The sequence below is a fragment of the Micromonas pusilla genome (assembly GCF_000151265.4).
Source record: "Micromonas pusilla CCMP1545 genomic scaffold MICPUCscaffold_12, whole genome shotgun sequence".
Lineage (NCBI taxonomy): Eukaryota > Viridiplantae > Chlorophyta > Mamiellophyceae > Mamiellales > Mamiellaceae > Micromonas > Micromonas pusilla.
In genome coordinates this window covers 346,557-360,987 of record NW_003315893.1, presented here as the reverse complement: position 1 = coordinate 360,987, position 14,431 = coordinate 346,557, and the positions used below count along the sequence as shown (strand labels likewise).

At 69.0% G+C, this 14,431-nt stretch overlaps 7 protein-coding genes across 7 annotated transcripts; 4 read left to right on the top strand and 3 right to left on the bottom strand.

The window, feature by feature from the left end:
• Positions 1–134: 134 nt before the first annotated feature.
• Positions 135–1,136, bottom strand: MICPUCDRAFT_68604 (uncharacterized protein; the record flags this gene model as incomplete). The annotated part of the gene is made up of 1 exon (XM_003062308.1): positions 135–1,136. The coding sequence occupies exon 1, from the start codon at positions 1,122–1,124 to the stop codon at positions 135–137; it is 990 nt and encodes a 329-aa protein (XP_003062354.1). The 5' UTR covers positions 1,125–1,136.
• Positions 1,137–1,415: 279 nt separating this feature from the next.
• On the top strand, positions 1,416–3,097 carry MICPUCDRAFT_68603 (uncharacterized protein). The gene is made up of 5 exons (XM_003062538.1): positions 1,416–1,481; positions 1,708–1,800; positions 2,011–2,242; positions 2,380–2,619; positions 2,810–3,097. The coding sequence occupies exons 1-5, from the start codon at positions 1,467–1,469 to the stop codon at positions 2,971–2,973; spliced, it is 744 nt and encodes a 247-aa protein (XP_003062584.1). The 5' UTR covers positions 1,416–1,466; the 3' UTR covers positions 2,974–3,097.
• MICPUCDRAFT_68602 (mitochondrial carrier family) lies at positions 3,061–4,799 on the bottom strand (the record flags this gene model as incomplete). Its single annotated transcript, XM_003062307.1, has 2 exons — positions 3,061–3,667; positions 3,852–4,799. The coding sequence occupies 2 exons, from the start codon at positions 4,797–4,799 to the stop codon at positions 3,101–3,103; spliced, it is 1,515 nt and encodes a 504-aa protein (XP_003062353.1). The 3' UTR covers positions 3,061–3,100.
• Positions 4,800–6,251: 1,452 nt separating this feature from the next.
• On the top strand, positions 6,252–7,882 carry MICPUCDRAFT_48541 (uncharacterized protein; the record flags this gene model as incomplete). The annotated part of the gene is made up of 2 exons (XM_003062537.1): positions 6,252–7,131; positions 7,272–7,882. 2 exons carry the CDS (start codon positions 6,252–6,254, stop codon positions 7,880–7,882), a joined length of 1,491 nt encoding a protein of 496 aa, XP_003062583.1.
• Positions 7,883–7,944: 62 nt separating this feature from the next.
• On the bottom strand, positions 7,945–8,926 carry MICPUCDRAFT_52114 (uncharacterized protein; the record flags this gene model as incomplete). The annotated part of the gene is made up of 1 exon (XM_003062306.1): positions 7,945–8,926. The coding sequence occupies one exon, from the start codon at positions 8,924–8,926 to the stop codon at positions 7,997–7,999; it is 930 nt and encodes a 309-aa protein (XP_003062352.1). The 3' UTR covers positions 7,945–7,996.
• Positions 8,927–9,072: 146 nt separating this feature from the next.
• Positions 9,073–9,651, top strand: MICPUCDRAFT_52113 (uncharacterized protein; the record flags this gene model as incomplete). Its single annotated transcript, XM_003062536.1, has 2 exons — positions 9,073–9,255; positions 9,427–9,651. The coding sequence occupies 2 exons, from the start codon at positions 9,073–9,075 to the stop codon at positions 9,649–9,651; spliced, it is 408 nt and encodes a 135-aa protein (XP_003062582.1).
• A 2,847-nt stretch (positions 9,652–12,498) lies between these two features.
• Positions 12,499–14,116, top strand: MICPUCDRAFT_21333 (uncharacterized protein; the record flags this gene model as incomplete). The annotated part of the gene is made up of 3 exons (XM_003062535.1): positions 12,499–12,756; positions 12,945–13,556; positions 13,766–14,116. 3 exons carry the CDS (start codon positions 12,499–12,501, stop codon positions 14,114–14,116), a joined length of 1,221 nt encoding a protein of 406 aa, XP_003062581.1.
• Between the last annotated feature and the right edge of the window lie 315 nt (positions 14,117–14,431).

Here is a 14,431-nt window from a genome sequence, read left to right as displayed (position 1 = left end):
GCGAACGACGCAACCAGCTGCGGAGTTGAAAGGCGTCGAGGGCGGGGATTGAAAGGCGTCAGTTGAAGTTGAAAGGCATCGCGGGCGGGGATTGAAAGCGTGGGGTGGTCGGAGAGATGCGACGGGAAAAGTCCTTAAGGATCGGCGTTCACCACGCCGACGCGGTCGTACGGGAACCAGTGTAAATATGAACGCACCTCCGTCGCGAGCGCGCCGACGAGCGTCACGACCCCGAGCGCGAACCCTACCACACCGCCGCTCGTGAGCGATCCGTTCTCGTGCGTCGTCGTCTCGACGAGCGCTCGGACGACGCACGCGATCGCGGCGAGCTTCGCGGCGTCGGCGACGGCGCGCGGGAGCGACCGACGCGCGCGGAGCCACCGCGACCGCGCCGCGCCCGGCGGGTAGCTCGCGTCGCTCGCGTCGCTCGCGAGGTGGTCGCCGAAGAGAACGACCCCGAGGACGCACCCGTGCGTCGCCGCCGCGCGGATCGGATCCGTTGCACCAGGGTCGGTCGCGGTCATATGTTCGGAGCCGGCGGCGGCGGCGCGCGACGCGAACGATGCGAACGCGACGCATCCCGCCGCGCACGACGCGACGTGCGCGAGCAGGAGCGTCGCCGTCTCCGCGGTCGCGCGCGCACGCTCGCTCGCCGTCTCGCCCGCGTGCTGCGCGCGCACCCACCGCGAGCTCGCCCACCCGGGGGGGAACAGGTGGTTCGGCGCGCGCCGCGCCGCGACGTACGCCGCCGCGTCGTCGTCGTCGTCGATCGTCCCCGGCGACGCGCCCTCGCGCGCGCGCGAGAAGACGAGCCACGGATCGCACCCGCCGCGCTGCGCGCGCCGCGACGTCAGCCGAAGCGGCGCGGGCGACGGTCGCAGAAAGCGCGTCGTCGTGGCGACGCACGGGAGCGTCGTCAGCGCGTAGAGCAGCGCGAAGGCGACGCGCGGGATCCACGCGTCGAGCGCGACGAGCGGCGCGAGTCTCGAGATTTGGGACGTCGCGCGCGCCGTCGCGGCGAGGAGCGCGGCGACGAAAGCGAACGCGGAGGACCAGACCCCGACGGCGATCGAGCGCCACCCGAGGAGTTCGTCCACGTCGCGTTCGTACCACGCGTGGTCCATCGCGCGCGCGGGGTTGGGGTGGGGGCGGCGCGCGAGTCGAGGATGGATGGCGCGAGGCGAGCAACGAACACTTTGAACGTTGCGTTTTTCAGACGGAGGGCGTGTTTTTCGCTTTTGATCGGCTCTTGCGATGCAAATACCCTTTCACATGCAACATTTTTTATCGGACCCCCCCGATCGATTTGATCGATGGTCGGTCGTCTTTCGCCGTCCTTCGTCCACTGCAGCAGTCCTAAAAGAAGAAGAACGATGACACCGCGATATCCCCCGCCGCGTCGTCAGACGCTCGAGGCGCGGTGAATCGTTCGACGCGCGCGACCTCGCGACTCCGCGGCGGCGACGATGACTATGGAAGCGGTGCGTCCCGCTCGCGATATCCCCGAACCCGGCCGCGGGCGACGCCCGCGCGTCGCGAGCGTCCGCGTCGCCGTCCCCGTACTTAATTGGGAACACGCGACGACCCGCGAAATTCGTCGTCGTCCACGCCGAGAAGGTCCATCCATCCCTCGCCGCCCTTGCCTCTCGCGCCGGACCTGACCGCCTCGCTCGCGCCCTTCCCCGCGCGCCCTCTTTATCCCCGCAGATCAAAGATCGCGTGTACAAGCACCGGATCCGCATCCAGGACTTCTTCGCGGACTACGACAAGCTCCGGAGAGGACGCATCTCGCAATCGCAGGCGCGTCCGTCCGTCATCGTCACGTCGCGGCGATCGACCGCGACCGTCTCGTCCTCGTCGGCCGCGCGCTCCTCCGCCGCCCGCCCCGCCCCGCCGTCCGTCGCGTCGTGCTCGAACCCCTCCCCTCCCCTCCCTCACGACCGCCGACTGACCCGCCGCGTCTCGTCTCGTCTCGTCTCGCCCGCCCGCCGCGCGCCTTCTCTCGATCAGTTCGCCGCGGCGCTGTCCGTCGCCGGGTTCAACTTTAACGCGAGATCCTACGCGGCGCTCGCGAGCGCGTACCCGTCGTCGGACGCGGTGTTTTCCGTCGCGTACAAGGCGTTCTGCGACGACGTGAACGCCGTCTTCACGAAGAAACTCCTCGAGCGCACGCCGCTGGAAGACGTGGACAAGGAGCCGAGCGAACTCCTCGACCCGTTGCGGTTCAGCGTGCGCAGAGGCGGTGAGACTGCTCCCCGTACGACCCCGTTCGCGTGGTGCACGCCGTTCCTTAAGGACTTTTCCCGTCGTCACTCTTCACCCGCGCTTCCCTTTCAACGTTTGACCTGTTAGACGTTCGACTGACCGATCGCTTCACAGGCTCCTTCCCGGCGGGCGACGACGCGGAGGACTCACCGGGCGCGGGCGACGATGAGATTGACGAGAGGCTCGCGGCGGCGCTGGAGAGGGTGACCGACCTCGCGAAGACGCACAGGATCTACGTGAAGCAGTTCTTCGACGACGCGGCGAAGAATCAAAACTCGCCGATGCGCGTGAATCACGTGACGCTGACGCAGTTCAAGCGCGCGATGCTGACGCACGTCGCGAGGGATCTGTCAGGCGCGTTCTAGACACTGGTCCCCATACGATCGCGTCGGCGTGGTGAACGCCGATCCTTAAGCACTTTCGCCGGCGTGTCTCTCCGCCCAGGGTCTCTCGCTTTCAATCCCCGCCCTCGACGCCTTTCAACGCCACCTGACGCCTTTCAACTCCACCCCGACGTTCGCTCGTATGGACCCTCGACCCTCAGAGGCGGACGTGGAGGTCATCGCGCGCGCGTTCACGGACGAAGGGATGGTCAACTACGCCGCGTTCGCCGCGACCGTGGACCCGAAGGAGCCGCTGTTTCATCCGTACTCGTTGTCCGCGCGAGCGGCGCAGGCGGCGGCGGCGGCGGTCGCCGCGGGGGCGTGAGCGACGGCGAGCGACGACGGCGCGAGGAGGGCGTCGGCGAACCAGACGCGGACCGAACGATTCGATTTCCAAAAGAAAGAATACTTCCGTCGTAATTAGTAATGTAAGGTTACATACAGTACTCAAATCACGCCATGCTCATGGACGTGAACTGCTCTATGTGATCGTAGTGCCGCATCCCGCGCACGATGTGATCCTCCAGAGTCGGCACCGTCGCGCGCATCTCCATGAGCGCGTTTTTATCCAGCACCAGCGCCTCCGTCCGCTCTTGCGCCACCACCGTCGACGCGCGCGGCTGCCCGGTGAGCAACGCGAGCTCGCCAAAGTGCGCGCCCGGGCCGTAGCTCCGCAGCACCCGCTGCGGATGCACCGGCGCGGCGCCGCCCTTGAGGTTCTTCCACAGCGCGCCGGTCTCGACGTCCGTCTCCTTTCGAACCGCCACCGCGAGGCCGCTGAGGAGGATGTAAAACTTATCCGCCGCGTCGCCCTGCCGCGTGATCTTCGCGCCGGGCTCGAACGTCACCCTCGCGCACCGCTTCGCGAGCAGCGCGCGCTCGAACCCGTCCAGCTCCGCGAGCAACGGTACGCGCTCGAGCTCACGGTCGAACCGGAGTCGTCGCCACATCATCTCCAGCTCGGTCGTCGCGCGCGTTCTCACGTGGAAGACGTTCTCGGGCGTGCCCCGCGTCGCCACCTGAGAGTCGGTCGGGGTGGAGTTGAAAGGCGTCAGATGGAGTTGAAAGGCGTCGAGGCCGGGGATCGAAACCGAGGGGTGATGGGCGGAAAGAGACGCCGGGAGATAAAGTCCTCAAGGAACGGCGTTCACCGCGCGAACGAACGCGGTCGCACGGGGACAGGCGCGATGAGATGGGACGCGCCTCGTACGCGACGCGATCGACGATGAGACACCGCGTCTTCTCGCTCGTGCACACCACGGACGCGCGTCGCGGCTCGTCCACGAGCAGCGCTTCCTCGCCGAACGAATCCCCCGCGCCTATCACGGTGTCGTGCACGAACCAGTCGTCCGCGAGGAGCGCGGAGGACCCTCGCGCGCCGACGGCGCACGGCGACGACTCGTCCAGCTTCATCGTCGACCCGGGGCGGTCTCTCCGACGCTCCCTCCTCCGGTCGTCGTCCGCCCAATCCAAGTCCTCCTCCTCGTCCAGGCCCACTCTCGCGCGCGCGGTGCCGCGCAGGACGTAGTACATCTCTCGGTCGTCTGCGTCGCCCTCGAGCACGATCCTCTCGCCGCGTTTAAACGTCTGCGTCCGCACGCCGTGCGCGAGCTTATCTCGCTCTTCGTCCGACAGCGTGCCGAAGATGGGCACGCGCGCCAGCTGCTCCTTGTTCCGTCGGTGCAACACCCGCCGCTCCATGCCCGCGATCGTCTCCAGGAGCGCGAACATGAGCGCGTAGTGCGGCGCGGTGCGGAAGAAGTGCGCGCGCGAGCCGCGGTAGAGCGCCCACGGCCCCTCGCGCAGCACGATGAATCGAAACGCCTTGATCGTGTCTCGATGCAGGTGCGGCTTCAGGTAGACGTACGCGCGGCTCGTGTCGATCGGCTGCATCACCGCGACCGAGGCCGCGGCGGATAACACCCCGGAGATGGCGCCGAGCACGGGCGACCCCGGGGTGAGCACGTGCGACGAGACGAGCCACTCGGACGCGAGCGACTGCACGGTGAGGTTAACCGAGCTCCCGAGCATGTCCCTCAAGACGGACGCGCCGACGCCCTTGTAAAACGTCCCGACGCCCTCTTTCCTCGCGATCGATCGCATCGCTTGCGTGAACCCGGTGTACTCCGACAGCGCCGCGGGGACGTGCATGCGCGTCTTGACCAGGTCGAAAGGGTTCGAAGACACCGCGCCGATGGCGCCCGTCAGCGTCCCGGCGACGAATCGTTTCCACGCGGGCGCGGGCGCGTCCGGGTCGCGATGCAACGCGCCGAGTATGGGCAAGAACAGCCCGATCCTGAACATGTTCTTGCTGCTCTCGCGGATCATCGCGACCGGGAGGCCGCGGTACAGCCCGGGCCACAGCCCTTCTTGTTTGCAAACGATGCGCAGCGCGTCGACCGCGCTCTTGCCGTACTTGCCCCCCGGCAGCTGAGGGTCGTTCCATACGAGCGAATGTCGGGGTGGAGTTCAAAGGCGTCAGAAGCGGAGTTGAAAGGCATCGCGGTCGGGGATTGGAAGCGAGGGGTGGGCGGAGAGATGCGCCGGGCAAAGTCCTTAAGGAACGGCGTTCACCACGCCGACGCGGTCGTATGGGGACCAGTGTATAGAACGCGCCTGAGCGATCGTCTTCGCGCGGTCGACCGGGTTCGTGCCGATCACCGCGATCGAGGACGCGAGCCCGGCGTTCGGGATCGTGATCCACTGCGGGAGCGAGATCTTCAGCGTCTGGCCCGTGAAGTCGCCGCTGCGGGTGGTGGGACGGAGGCGAGGGGGGGGGGGTATGGGGGGGGGGGGGGAGGGCGTCGGCGATCGATCATCGATGCGCTTTTCTCTTCTTTTCGAAACCCGAGTCTCTTTCGTGAACGACGGAAAGGGCGGCGGCGACGCGGCGCGCGGAGCGACGCGGCGGCGGCGCGAGGAGGCGGCGGGAGCGCGCGGGCGCGAAGGCGCGCACCTCGGCGCGTTTCGTCCTCGCAGCGACGGCGACGCCTTCGCGCGCCGCTTGCGCGCTTTCGCGTCGCCCGCCGTCATCGTCCTCCGCGTCGTCCTCCGCGTCGACGACGGCTACCGAACCCCCCCGCGCGAATGAAAAAAGCGACCGACGCGCTCGACGCCTCCGGGGCTCGCGGTTTCGAGCCCGCGCGGCGACGGCGCCGGGGTCGCGTCCGCGCGCCCCCGAGGTCGCGATCCGACGGCGCGCGCGAGTTCGCTCGCGCGGGTCCGCGTCGGCGCGCTACGCTATGGCGGGGGGAATGGGTTCGCGACGAGGTTAACTTGGAACCGAGGTTTTATCCCTTTCGCTGGCGCGCGCGCGCGGTCAAACCGTCAAAAAGCCAGCAAAAAGCGCGCGACGACCGATCATCGCGATCGCGATCGTCGCTGTCGGCAGGGGGGAACAGAGATCTGGCAGCGCGGGTCCCTCCCTCCTCCCCACACCGAGCGCGCGCGGCGGAAGGCGACGCCACCGCGATCGCGCGCGTCCCGGACATCGCGCGCACGGATCAGCCGCGGCGTCGATCGTCGCGCGCGTCTTCGTCGTCGTCGTCGGAGCGACGGCCGCGTCCCACGAGGAGGGTCGGCGTTTGAAAACCACCCATCGTCATGGCGTCGTTCAATTTCGGCGCGGCCGCCGCGCCCACGCCCGGCGCGGCCGCCGCGCCGTCGACGCCGCTGTTCGGCGGCGGCGGCATATTCGGCGGCGCCGCCACCCCGACCACCGGCGGCAACATCTTCGGCGGCGCCGCGCCGGGCACCGCGCCCGCGACGGGAGGGTTCGGAGGAGGCGCGCCGACGACGCCGTCGCTGTTCGGTCCCGCGCCGGGGACCGCGCCCGCGACGGGCGGGTTCGGAGGAGGCGCGGCGACGCCGTCGCTGTTCGGCGGCGTCCCGCAGCAGCAGCAGCAGCCGCAGCCGCAGCCGCAATCGCAGCCGCAGCCGCAGTACCCGCAGAGCGCGCCGCGGCGGTACGACTCGCTCCTGGACGGCGACGCCGCGCGCGGAGACCGCTACGGGCGCTTCGCGATCGACCCAGATCCGCGCGGCCCGGACGCGTCGTTGGTAGAAGATCCGTACTACGACCGCCGCGGCGCTCGCGGGCCCGCGTCGGCGTCGCGACCCTTCGCGCCGATGCTGTTCCGCTCCTCCCCGAGCGACCGCCGAGGAGACCCGCGCGGTCACGACGGGGGGGACCCGTACGCGTATTCGCGCGGAGGAGGAGGAGGAGGATACTACCCCGAAGATCCTCCGCACTCCGGATACCACGGCGACCGCGGCGGCGCCACCCCGGGCGACGGGTGGGGAAGCCGCCGGCGGAGCGCGGGTCGAGGCGGTTACAATACCGCCGGAGGGGGCCAGGGGTATTTCTCCGGCGGCGTCGGCGGCGGGACGCTGCACACGCCGTCCACGCGCGGGTTGCTCTTCTCTGGGAACACCCCGAGCGGCGCGAGCGGCGGGACGGCGCGTCGAGTGTTCGGCGGACGAGGTGAGACTGGTTCCCATACGACCCCGTTCGCGTGGTGCACGCCGTTCCTTGAGGACTTTTTTTCCCGTCGTCACTCTTCACCCGCGCTTCCCTTTCAACGTTTGACCGGTAAGACGTTCGACTGACCGATCGCTTCACAGGCTCCTCCGCGAAGGGCGACGGCGCGGGCGGCGACGGCGCGTCGCCGAAGGACGACGGGCACGTGGGGACGCCGTGGTCGAAGGGGCGGCGCAGAAGCCCGCGTCTTCACGCGAGCGCCGCCGACGCCGCGCACACGCCGCCGCAGGGTGTTACGGCGGACATCGGGAACGACTGCTGGGTCACCGTCTTCGGCTTCGCGCCCGAGAAGGTGACGTCGGCGTTGCGAGAGTTTCAGAGGGACGGCGACGTCGTCTTCTTCGACGCGTTCGACGACGGAGAGAAGGCTTCCAGCGCCGCGAACTGGACGCACGTCAGGTTCGCGACGAAGGAGGGCGCGCGCAGGGCGCTGCTGAGGAACGGCACGATGGCGGGCGGGAGCATCGTGGGGGTGAAGCCGCTGGACGACGCGACGCGGGCGATCGTCGAGGCGCGGCACGGCGGCATCGGGCTCGCGAGCGGCGGCGGCGGCGGCGGGAGCGTCGTGCGGCCGAGCGGCGGCGCGGCGGCGAGCGCGCGGCCGCACAGGGTCGCGCCGACGCGCGAGGGCGTGTCGCTGCAGCCGCGGAGGAGTTTCTGGGGGAAGGTTGTTGAGTTCATCTTCGGGATGTGACGCGACGACGACGACGACGACGACGACGACGCGCGCGAGAAGCGTGTCTGACGCGTTCGTTGATAAAATGTTTAGTAGCGACGAATAAACGCGAGCGCCCGAGCGCCGCTCTCGCTACAACAGCCCGTCCTTCGCGAGCTTCTCCAGCGCCAAGTTCGCGGTCACTATCGACGGCACCATCATGTCCCCCCCCCTCATCAACTCCCTCAGCCTCTCCACGCTCACGCGCTCCGTCGTCATCGAAAACTCCTCCGCGTCCCTCGCGTGCGCCGTCGCCGCGTCCGCCGCCGATAGCGCCGTCGCGTCCACGGCGAGAAACGGCTTGAACCGGTTCGCGCACCACTTGCTCTCCAAGAACCCCGGGTGCCCGCCGCTCTCGACGTTCGCCTCGCCGATGTCGCCGCCCTTCACCAGGCACTCCACGACGCGCTCACCGTCCAGGCGCGCTTCCTCCGCGAGCTCCGCGACGGCGGCGTCGCGAAGCGTCGCGTGCCGCGTCGGATCGAACCCACCCGTGGGGAGCGAGACGCAGCGTCCGTTCGTGCCCTGGCAGTACTCCGACACGATCGTCACGGTCGCGTCCGCGCTGTGGAACGGGAAGACGACCGCGAACTTGAAGTCGTTGCGAGGGTGGCCGACGACGTCGTACGAGACGCGCGTCGAGACGGCGGAGGGAGGATCGGCGTCCGACGACGTGTACGACGCGCGTCGGTCGAACTCGACGACGCGGTCGAACACGGTGAGGTAGCGGCTGTGCGCCGCGGTCTCGGACACGATCTTCCCCATCGCGCGCTCGCGGTCGCGCGTGCCCGTTGGGAGCCTGGGTTCGAGATCGCCGGAGGAGGAGGAGGAGGACGCGGCGCGGCGATCGGCGGGGACGCGGGGACGCCCTCCTCGCGAAGCGGTCGCGCCGCGACGCCGCGACGACGACGACGACGACGACGACGACGACGACGACGCGACGGGAGCGCCGAGCGCGAGGCGCGCGCGATGGAGGACGACGCGCGCGGAGACGAGGCCGCGGAGCGCCGCGCACGCGGGCATGCACCACCGGGGCGCGCGAGGCGTCCGCGCGTCGCGGTGTGGCGCCGGCGCGACGCGCGCGCGAACAGAATCTCGTCGATCGATCGTCTGCCATGCCAAAAGTCGCGACTCGAGGCGCGCGAGGTAACCCTACCGCATCAGAACACATGGCGCTCCGCCGGACCCTCGCCGCGGCCGCGACCGTCTGGTCGAACCCGCGCGCATCGCGCGCGGTCTTCGCGCGCGGGCTCGCGGGAAGCGTCGAGAAGTTCAAGGAAGGTCCCCCGGTCCAGAGCAAGCGCCCGGCGTACGTCGACGGCGTGGACACCCCGCACACGGCCAAGTGGATGGTGCGCTATGAAAAGCGCCGCTCGGCTCGATCACCGCGCGTCGCGTCGTCGTCCGCGCGCGCGCGTCCGCGATCGCGCTCGCGCCGCCGCCCCGCACGCGACGACGGTTTTGAACCCTGAACCGTGAACCCTGACCCCACGCCCGTAACCCCACGATCGATCGCATCGCAGGAGGACGAAACCAAGCGGCCGCCGTCGGAGATGATCGCGGAGGTGCCCCCCATTCCCATCCACGCGGACCGCGTCTCGTGCGCCACCAAGGGCGCGTGTCACGATCTGTACGGCGAACGGATGGGCCTCGGCGCGCCGAACACGTACTACCAGCTCAACAGCACGACGCCGGAGAACCCGGTGAAGTGCAAGTACTGCGGACTGCGGTTCTACGGCGTGCACTGAGAGACCGCCCCGCCCCCGGGGGGGTTCCCCGCGCGGGACGGAGGGACCGGAGGGATAGCCTCGTGAGACCTCGGCCCGGCTCGCGCGTGTACATCAATCAATCACTACGATCTGTTCGACGACTCGACGAACGCTCCTTACTCCCACCACTCGCGCTCCCCGCGCGTCTCCGCGCGCTTCTTCTTGTCCTCCTCCGCGCGCGCGTCCGTCGCCGCGAAGAGCGCGGCGAGGTCGCCCGTCGTCACCGCGGCGCCCGGGGGCGGAGGCGGCTCGATCGCGTTTGGTATTTTTTGGTTTTTCGGCGCTTCGTCTCTCGGCGCGGCCGCCGGCTCCTCCCCGCGCGCGGACGCTTCGACGTCGTCGTCTTCTTCCCGCCGCGAAGTGCGTCTCCGCGTCGTCGTCGCCGCCGGACTCGTTCGGAGCGGTGGCGTCCTACTCGGTATCCGCGGCGGCGGCGGTTCGGCCGCGTTCGCCTCCGCTTTCTCCGCCGCCTCCGCTTTCTCCGCCGCCTCCGCTTTCTTCGCTTCCTCCGCTTTCTCCGCCGCCTCCTCCTCCTCCTTCCGCCTCGCCGCCTCGACGCGCGCGCGCGCGCGTTCCAACAACTCGCGCTCCATCCCGCGCAGCGCGATGCCCTGCGCGCGAACCGCCAACTCCGCGGCGCGCTCGTCGCCGTCCATCCCCGTCGCCTTCAACAGCGACGGCGCCGCGAGCGCGAGCGCGGAGAGGCGGTCGTCGTCCGCGCCGAGAAGGGAGCCCAGCGTGGGGGGGTCCCTGAGGTGCGTCTCGAGCTCGACGAGCGCGTCCGAGACGTCGCTCGCGTCTTTCGCGTGCGCCCAGAAGAACGTGTTAGACTTCCCCGCGCCGCCGCCGAGGGTGAGGAAGAACGCCCTGCCGCTCGCGTCGTTCCATAGGAGCGATGATATCGGGGTGGAGTTCAAAGGCGTCAGTTGGAGTTGAAAGGCATCGCGGGCGGGTATTGAAAGCGAGGGGTGGGCGGAGAGAGACGACGGGAAAAGTCCTTAAGGATCGGCGTTCACCACGCCGACGCGGTCGTATGGGAACCAGTGTGAACATGAACGCGCCTGCCGCTCGCGTCGTTCTTCAAAGGGTGCGTGATGGACGGCCGCGCGAGCTTGGACTCGCACGTCGACCCGTCGTCGTCGTCGTCGTCGTCATCGAAAAACGGCGAAGATGTGGACGTTACGCCGTCGCTTTCGCGTTTAAAAACACGCGTTTCACCACTCGACGCCGCCGCCGACGCGCGGCCGCGGTCGCGCCGCGCCGCCGCTCGAAACCGCGCGGCGCGTTTGGCGTTGATCACGCACAGCGACGCACTCTCCGGGTCGTTCCATACGAGCGATGATATCGGGGTGGAGTTGAAAGGCGTCAGTTGAAGTTGAAAGGCGCCGAGGGCGGGTATTGAAAGCGAGGGGTGATGGGCGGAGAGAAACGATGACAAACGTCCTTAAGGATCGGCGTTCACCACGCCAACGCGGTCGTATGGAGACCAGTGTATCGATAGAACGCGCCTCCGTCGCGAACTCCCCGCGCCGCGACTTCTTCTCGTACGTCAGTCGCAGCGACCCGTCGAGGTCGAGCCACAGGCACACGCTCGCGCTCACGCCGATCGCGCTCGAGTCCGGGACGAGCCTGCACTTCCCGCGCATTCGGCCCGGTGACTCGCCGAAGCACTGCAGCATCTTCCCCGCGCCGATTCGGACGAGCGGCGCCTCGAGCGCTCGCAGCGCGCGCGGAAGCAAGCCGCCGTCCACGACGAGCGGGATGCGCTCTCTGTGTATCGTCGTCGCGGGGGGACGCAGATTCGGACTCGGCGGCGCGACGACGTCGCGGCGTCGGCGCGGCGGCGTCGGACGCGTCGGACCACCCGCGTCGCGGTCGTCCCCCAGCGCGACGGCGACGTCTACGTTCACGTTGAGCAGGTCGCCGAGCGCGTTCTTCGCGTCGAGGCGTTCGCGCGCGACGCCCTCGGGCGCGTCCTCCCTCGCGTGCTGCCCGCCGCACGCGCCGGGGCCGGAGACCATGACGACGCCGCCGGCGTCGCGGCGCAAGCCTGAGAGGTCGGACACTCCGCGCGTCGGGTCGCTCGCGGCGGCGTCCGCGGCGTCGCGATCGCTGAGATCGTGCGTTACCTCTTCGCCTTCTTCTTCTTCTCCGCGGTCGTCGTCGTCGTCGTCGCTCGGGGACGACGCGTCGTCTTCGCCGTCTCCGATCGCGCGCTCGTCCTCGTCCTCGCCGCGCCATCGCAGGACGCAGTGCGCGTCGGCGTCGTCGTCGGGCGATAGCATCGCGATCGCGACGGCCACGGCGACAGCTCGCGCGCGCGGCGCGGTGTCCTCGGACGTTCCGAGCGTTTTTTCCCGCGGCTCGGAGAAGCGAAGCGCGACAAGACGCGACCGCCACCGGCGGCGCCTCCGTCCACGTCACGAGGGCACCGCCCCCCTCGACGTCACTCCGCCTCGCGCGCTTCTCACCACGCACGCGCGCGGTCTCGATCGAGTCCGGACGATCGTAAACGCCTTCACGATGCGGCGCGCGAGCGGCGCCGTCGCGCGGTCGCTCGCGCGACGCGGCGTCGGCGTCGGCGTCGGCGTCGCCGCGCGCGCGTCCCATCGCGCGATGGGGGCGCCCCCCCTCGCGTCGTCGTTCGCGCAACAAAACGCGGGTTTCCCCGCGCCCGCGACGCCTTCGCGTCTCTCTCCCCCCGCCGCCGCCCCGTCGCGGGCGCCGCGCGGGTTCGCGTCCACGCCCGCGAAGACCGCGTCCGCCGCGACCGACGCGTCATCATCGTCCATCACCGCGGACGACATCGAGATGAAGGGCGTCCAGATGCGAGGCCGCCCCATGTACCTCGACATGCAATCGACGACGCCCGTGGATCCGCGCGTTCTCGACGCGATGATGCCCTACCTCGTCGAACAGTACGGCAACCCGCACTCGCGGACGCACATGTACGGCTGGGAGGCGGAGGACGCGATCGAGGCGGCGCGTGCCGACGTCGCGAAGGCGATCGGCGCGAACGCGAAGGAGATCATCTTCACGAGCGGCGCGACGGAGAGCAACAACATGGCGATCAAGGCGCGTTCTGTACACTGGTCCCCATACGACCCCGTCCGCGCGGTGAACGCCGTTCCTTAAGGACTTTCGCCGGCGTGTCTCTGCGCCCACCCCGCGCTTTCAATCCCCGACACACCTCGATGCCTTTCAACTCCGCTTCTGACGCCTTTCAACTCCACCCCGACGTTCGCTCGTATGGACCCTCGACCCTAATCAAGGGCGTCGCGAATTTCTACTCGGGGAAGAAGAAGCACGTCATCACGACGCAGACGGACCACAAGTGCGTGCTGGACTCGTGCCGGTGGCTGCAGCAGCGCGGGTGGGACGTGACGTACTTGCCCGTGAAGTCGAACGGTTTGATCGACCTCGAGGAGCTGCGCGGCGCGATCCGCGACGACACCGCGATCGTCTCGGTGATGGCGGTGAACAACGAGATCGGCGTCGTGCAGCCGTTGAAGGCGATCGGCGAGCTGTGCCGCGAGCGCAAGGTGTTCTTTCACACGGACGCCGCGCAGGCGGTGGGGAAGATCCCGATCGACGTCGAGGACATGAAGATCGACCTGCTCTCGATCAGCGGGCACAAGGTGTACGGCCCGAAGGGCGTCGGCGCCATCTACGTGCGGCGGCGGCCTCGCGTGAGAATGGAGCCGCTCATCAGCGGCGGCGGCCAAGAGCGCGGGCTGCGCTCCGGCACGCTCCCGACGCCGCTCGTCGTCGGGCTCGGAAAGGCGTGCGCGGTCGCGTTGGAGGAGATGGAGCACGATCGCCAGCACGCGACGAGGCTGTCGAGGCGACTGATCGACGGCATCAGGCGCGTTCTCCTTACGCTGGTTCCCACGCGGCCGCGTCCGCGCGGTGAACGCCGATCCTTGAGGATTTTTCCCGGCGTCTGCCTGCATCTCTCCGCCCATCACCCCTCGCTTTCAATCCCGACGCACCTCGACGCCTTTCAACTCCGCTTCTGACGCCTTTCAACTCCACCCCGATATCATCGCTCGTATGGACGATCACCCTCAGCGCGAAATGCCAAAACGTCCAGCTCAACGGCGACGCGGACGCGCGGTATCCGGGCAACGTGAACATGTCGTTCGCGTACGTCGAGGGCGAGTCTCTACTCATGGGCCTGAAAGAGATCGCCGTCAGCAGCGGCAGCGCGTGCACGTCCGCGAGCTTGGAGCCGAGTTACGTCTTGAGAGCGCTCGGCGTGGACGAAGAGATGGCGCACACGTCGATTCGGTACGGCGTCGGGCGGTTCACGACGGAGGAGGAGGTGGACCGAGCGGTGGAGCTGACGGTGGAGCACGTGGCGAAGCTGCGGGAGATGAGCCCGCTGTGGGAGATGGTTCAGGAGGGGATCGACCTGAAGAGCATCCAGTGGAGTCAGCACTAGAGTCGGCATACGTTGCAGTCCGGACTATCATCGCTTCTGTCGTTTGTTTGATGACCTAAGGTTACGCTACAGTACGCGCGTTCTTCTATCTTCTAGCTACTAGACGTCGCTCACGCGCCGACCGTCGCGACGGGGACGTCGCCGGCGTCTCCCGCGCTCCCGCCGCCGCCCTTCCCCTTCCCCTTCCCCTTCCCCCGCCGGGTCGGTCGTTTCCCGCGCGGCGCGCCCTCGCGCCTCTCGGGAGCACGAGGGGGCCCGGGGACGCGAGCGTCACTCTTCGCCGGCGCCGCCGCCGCCGCCGCCTCGTCCGCCGCG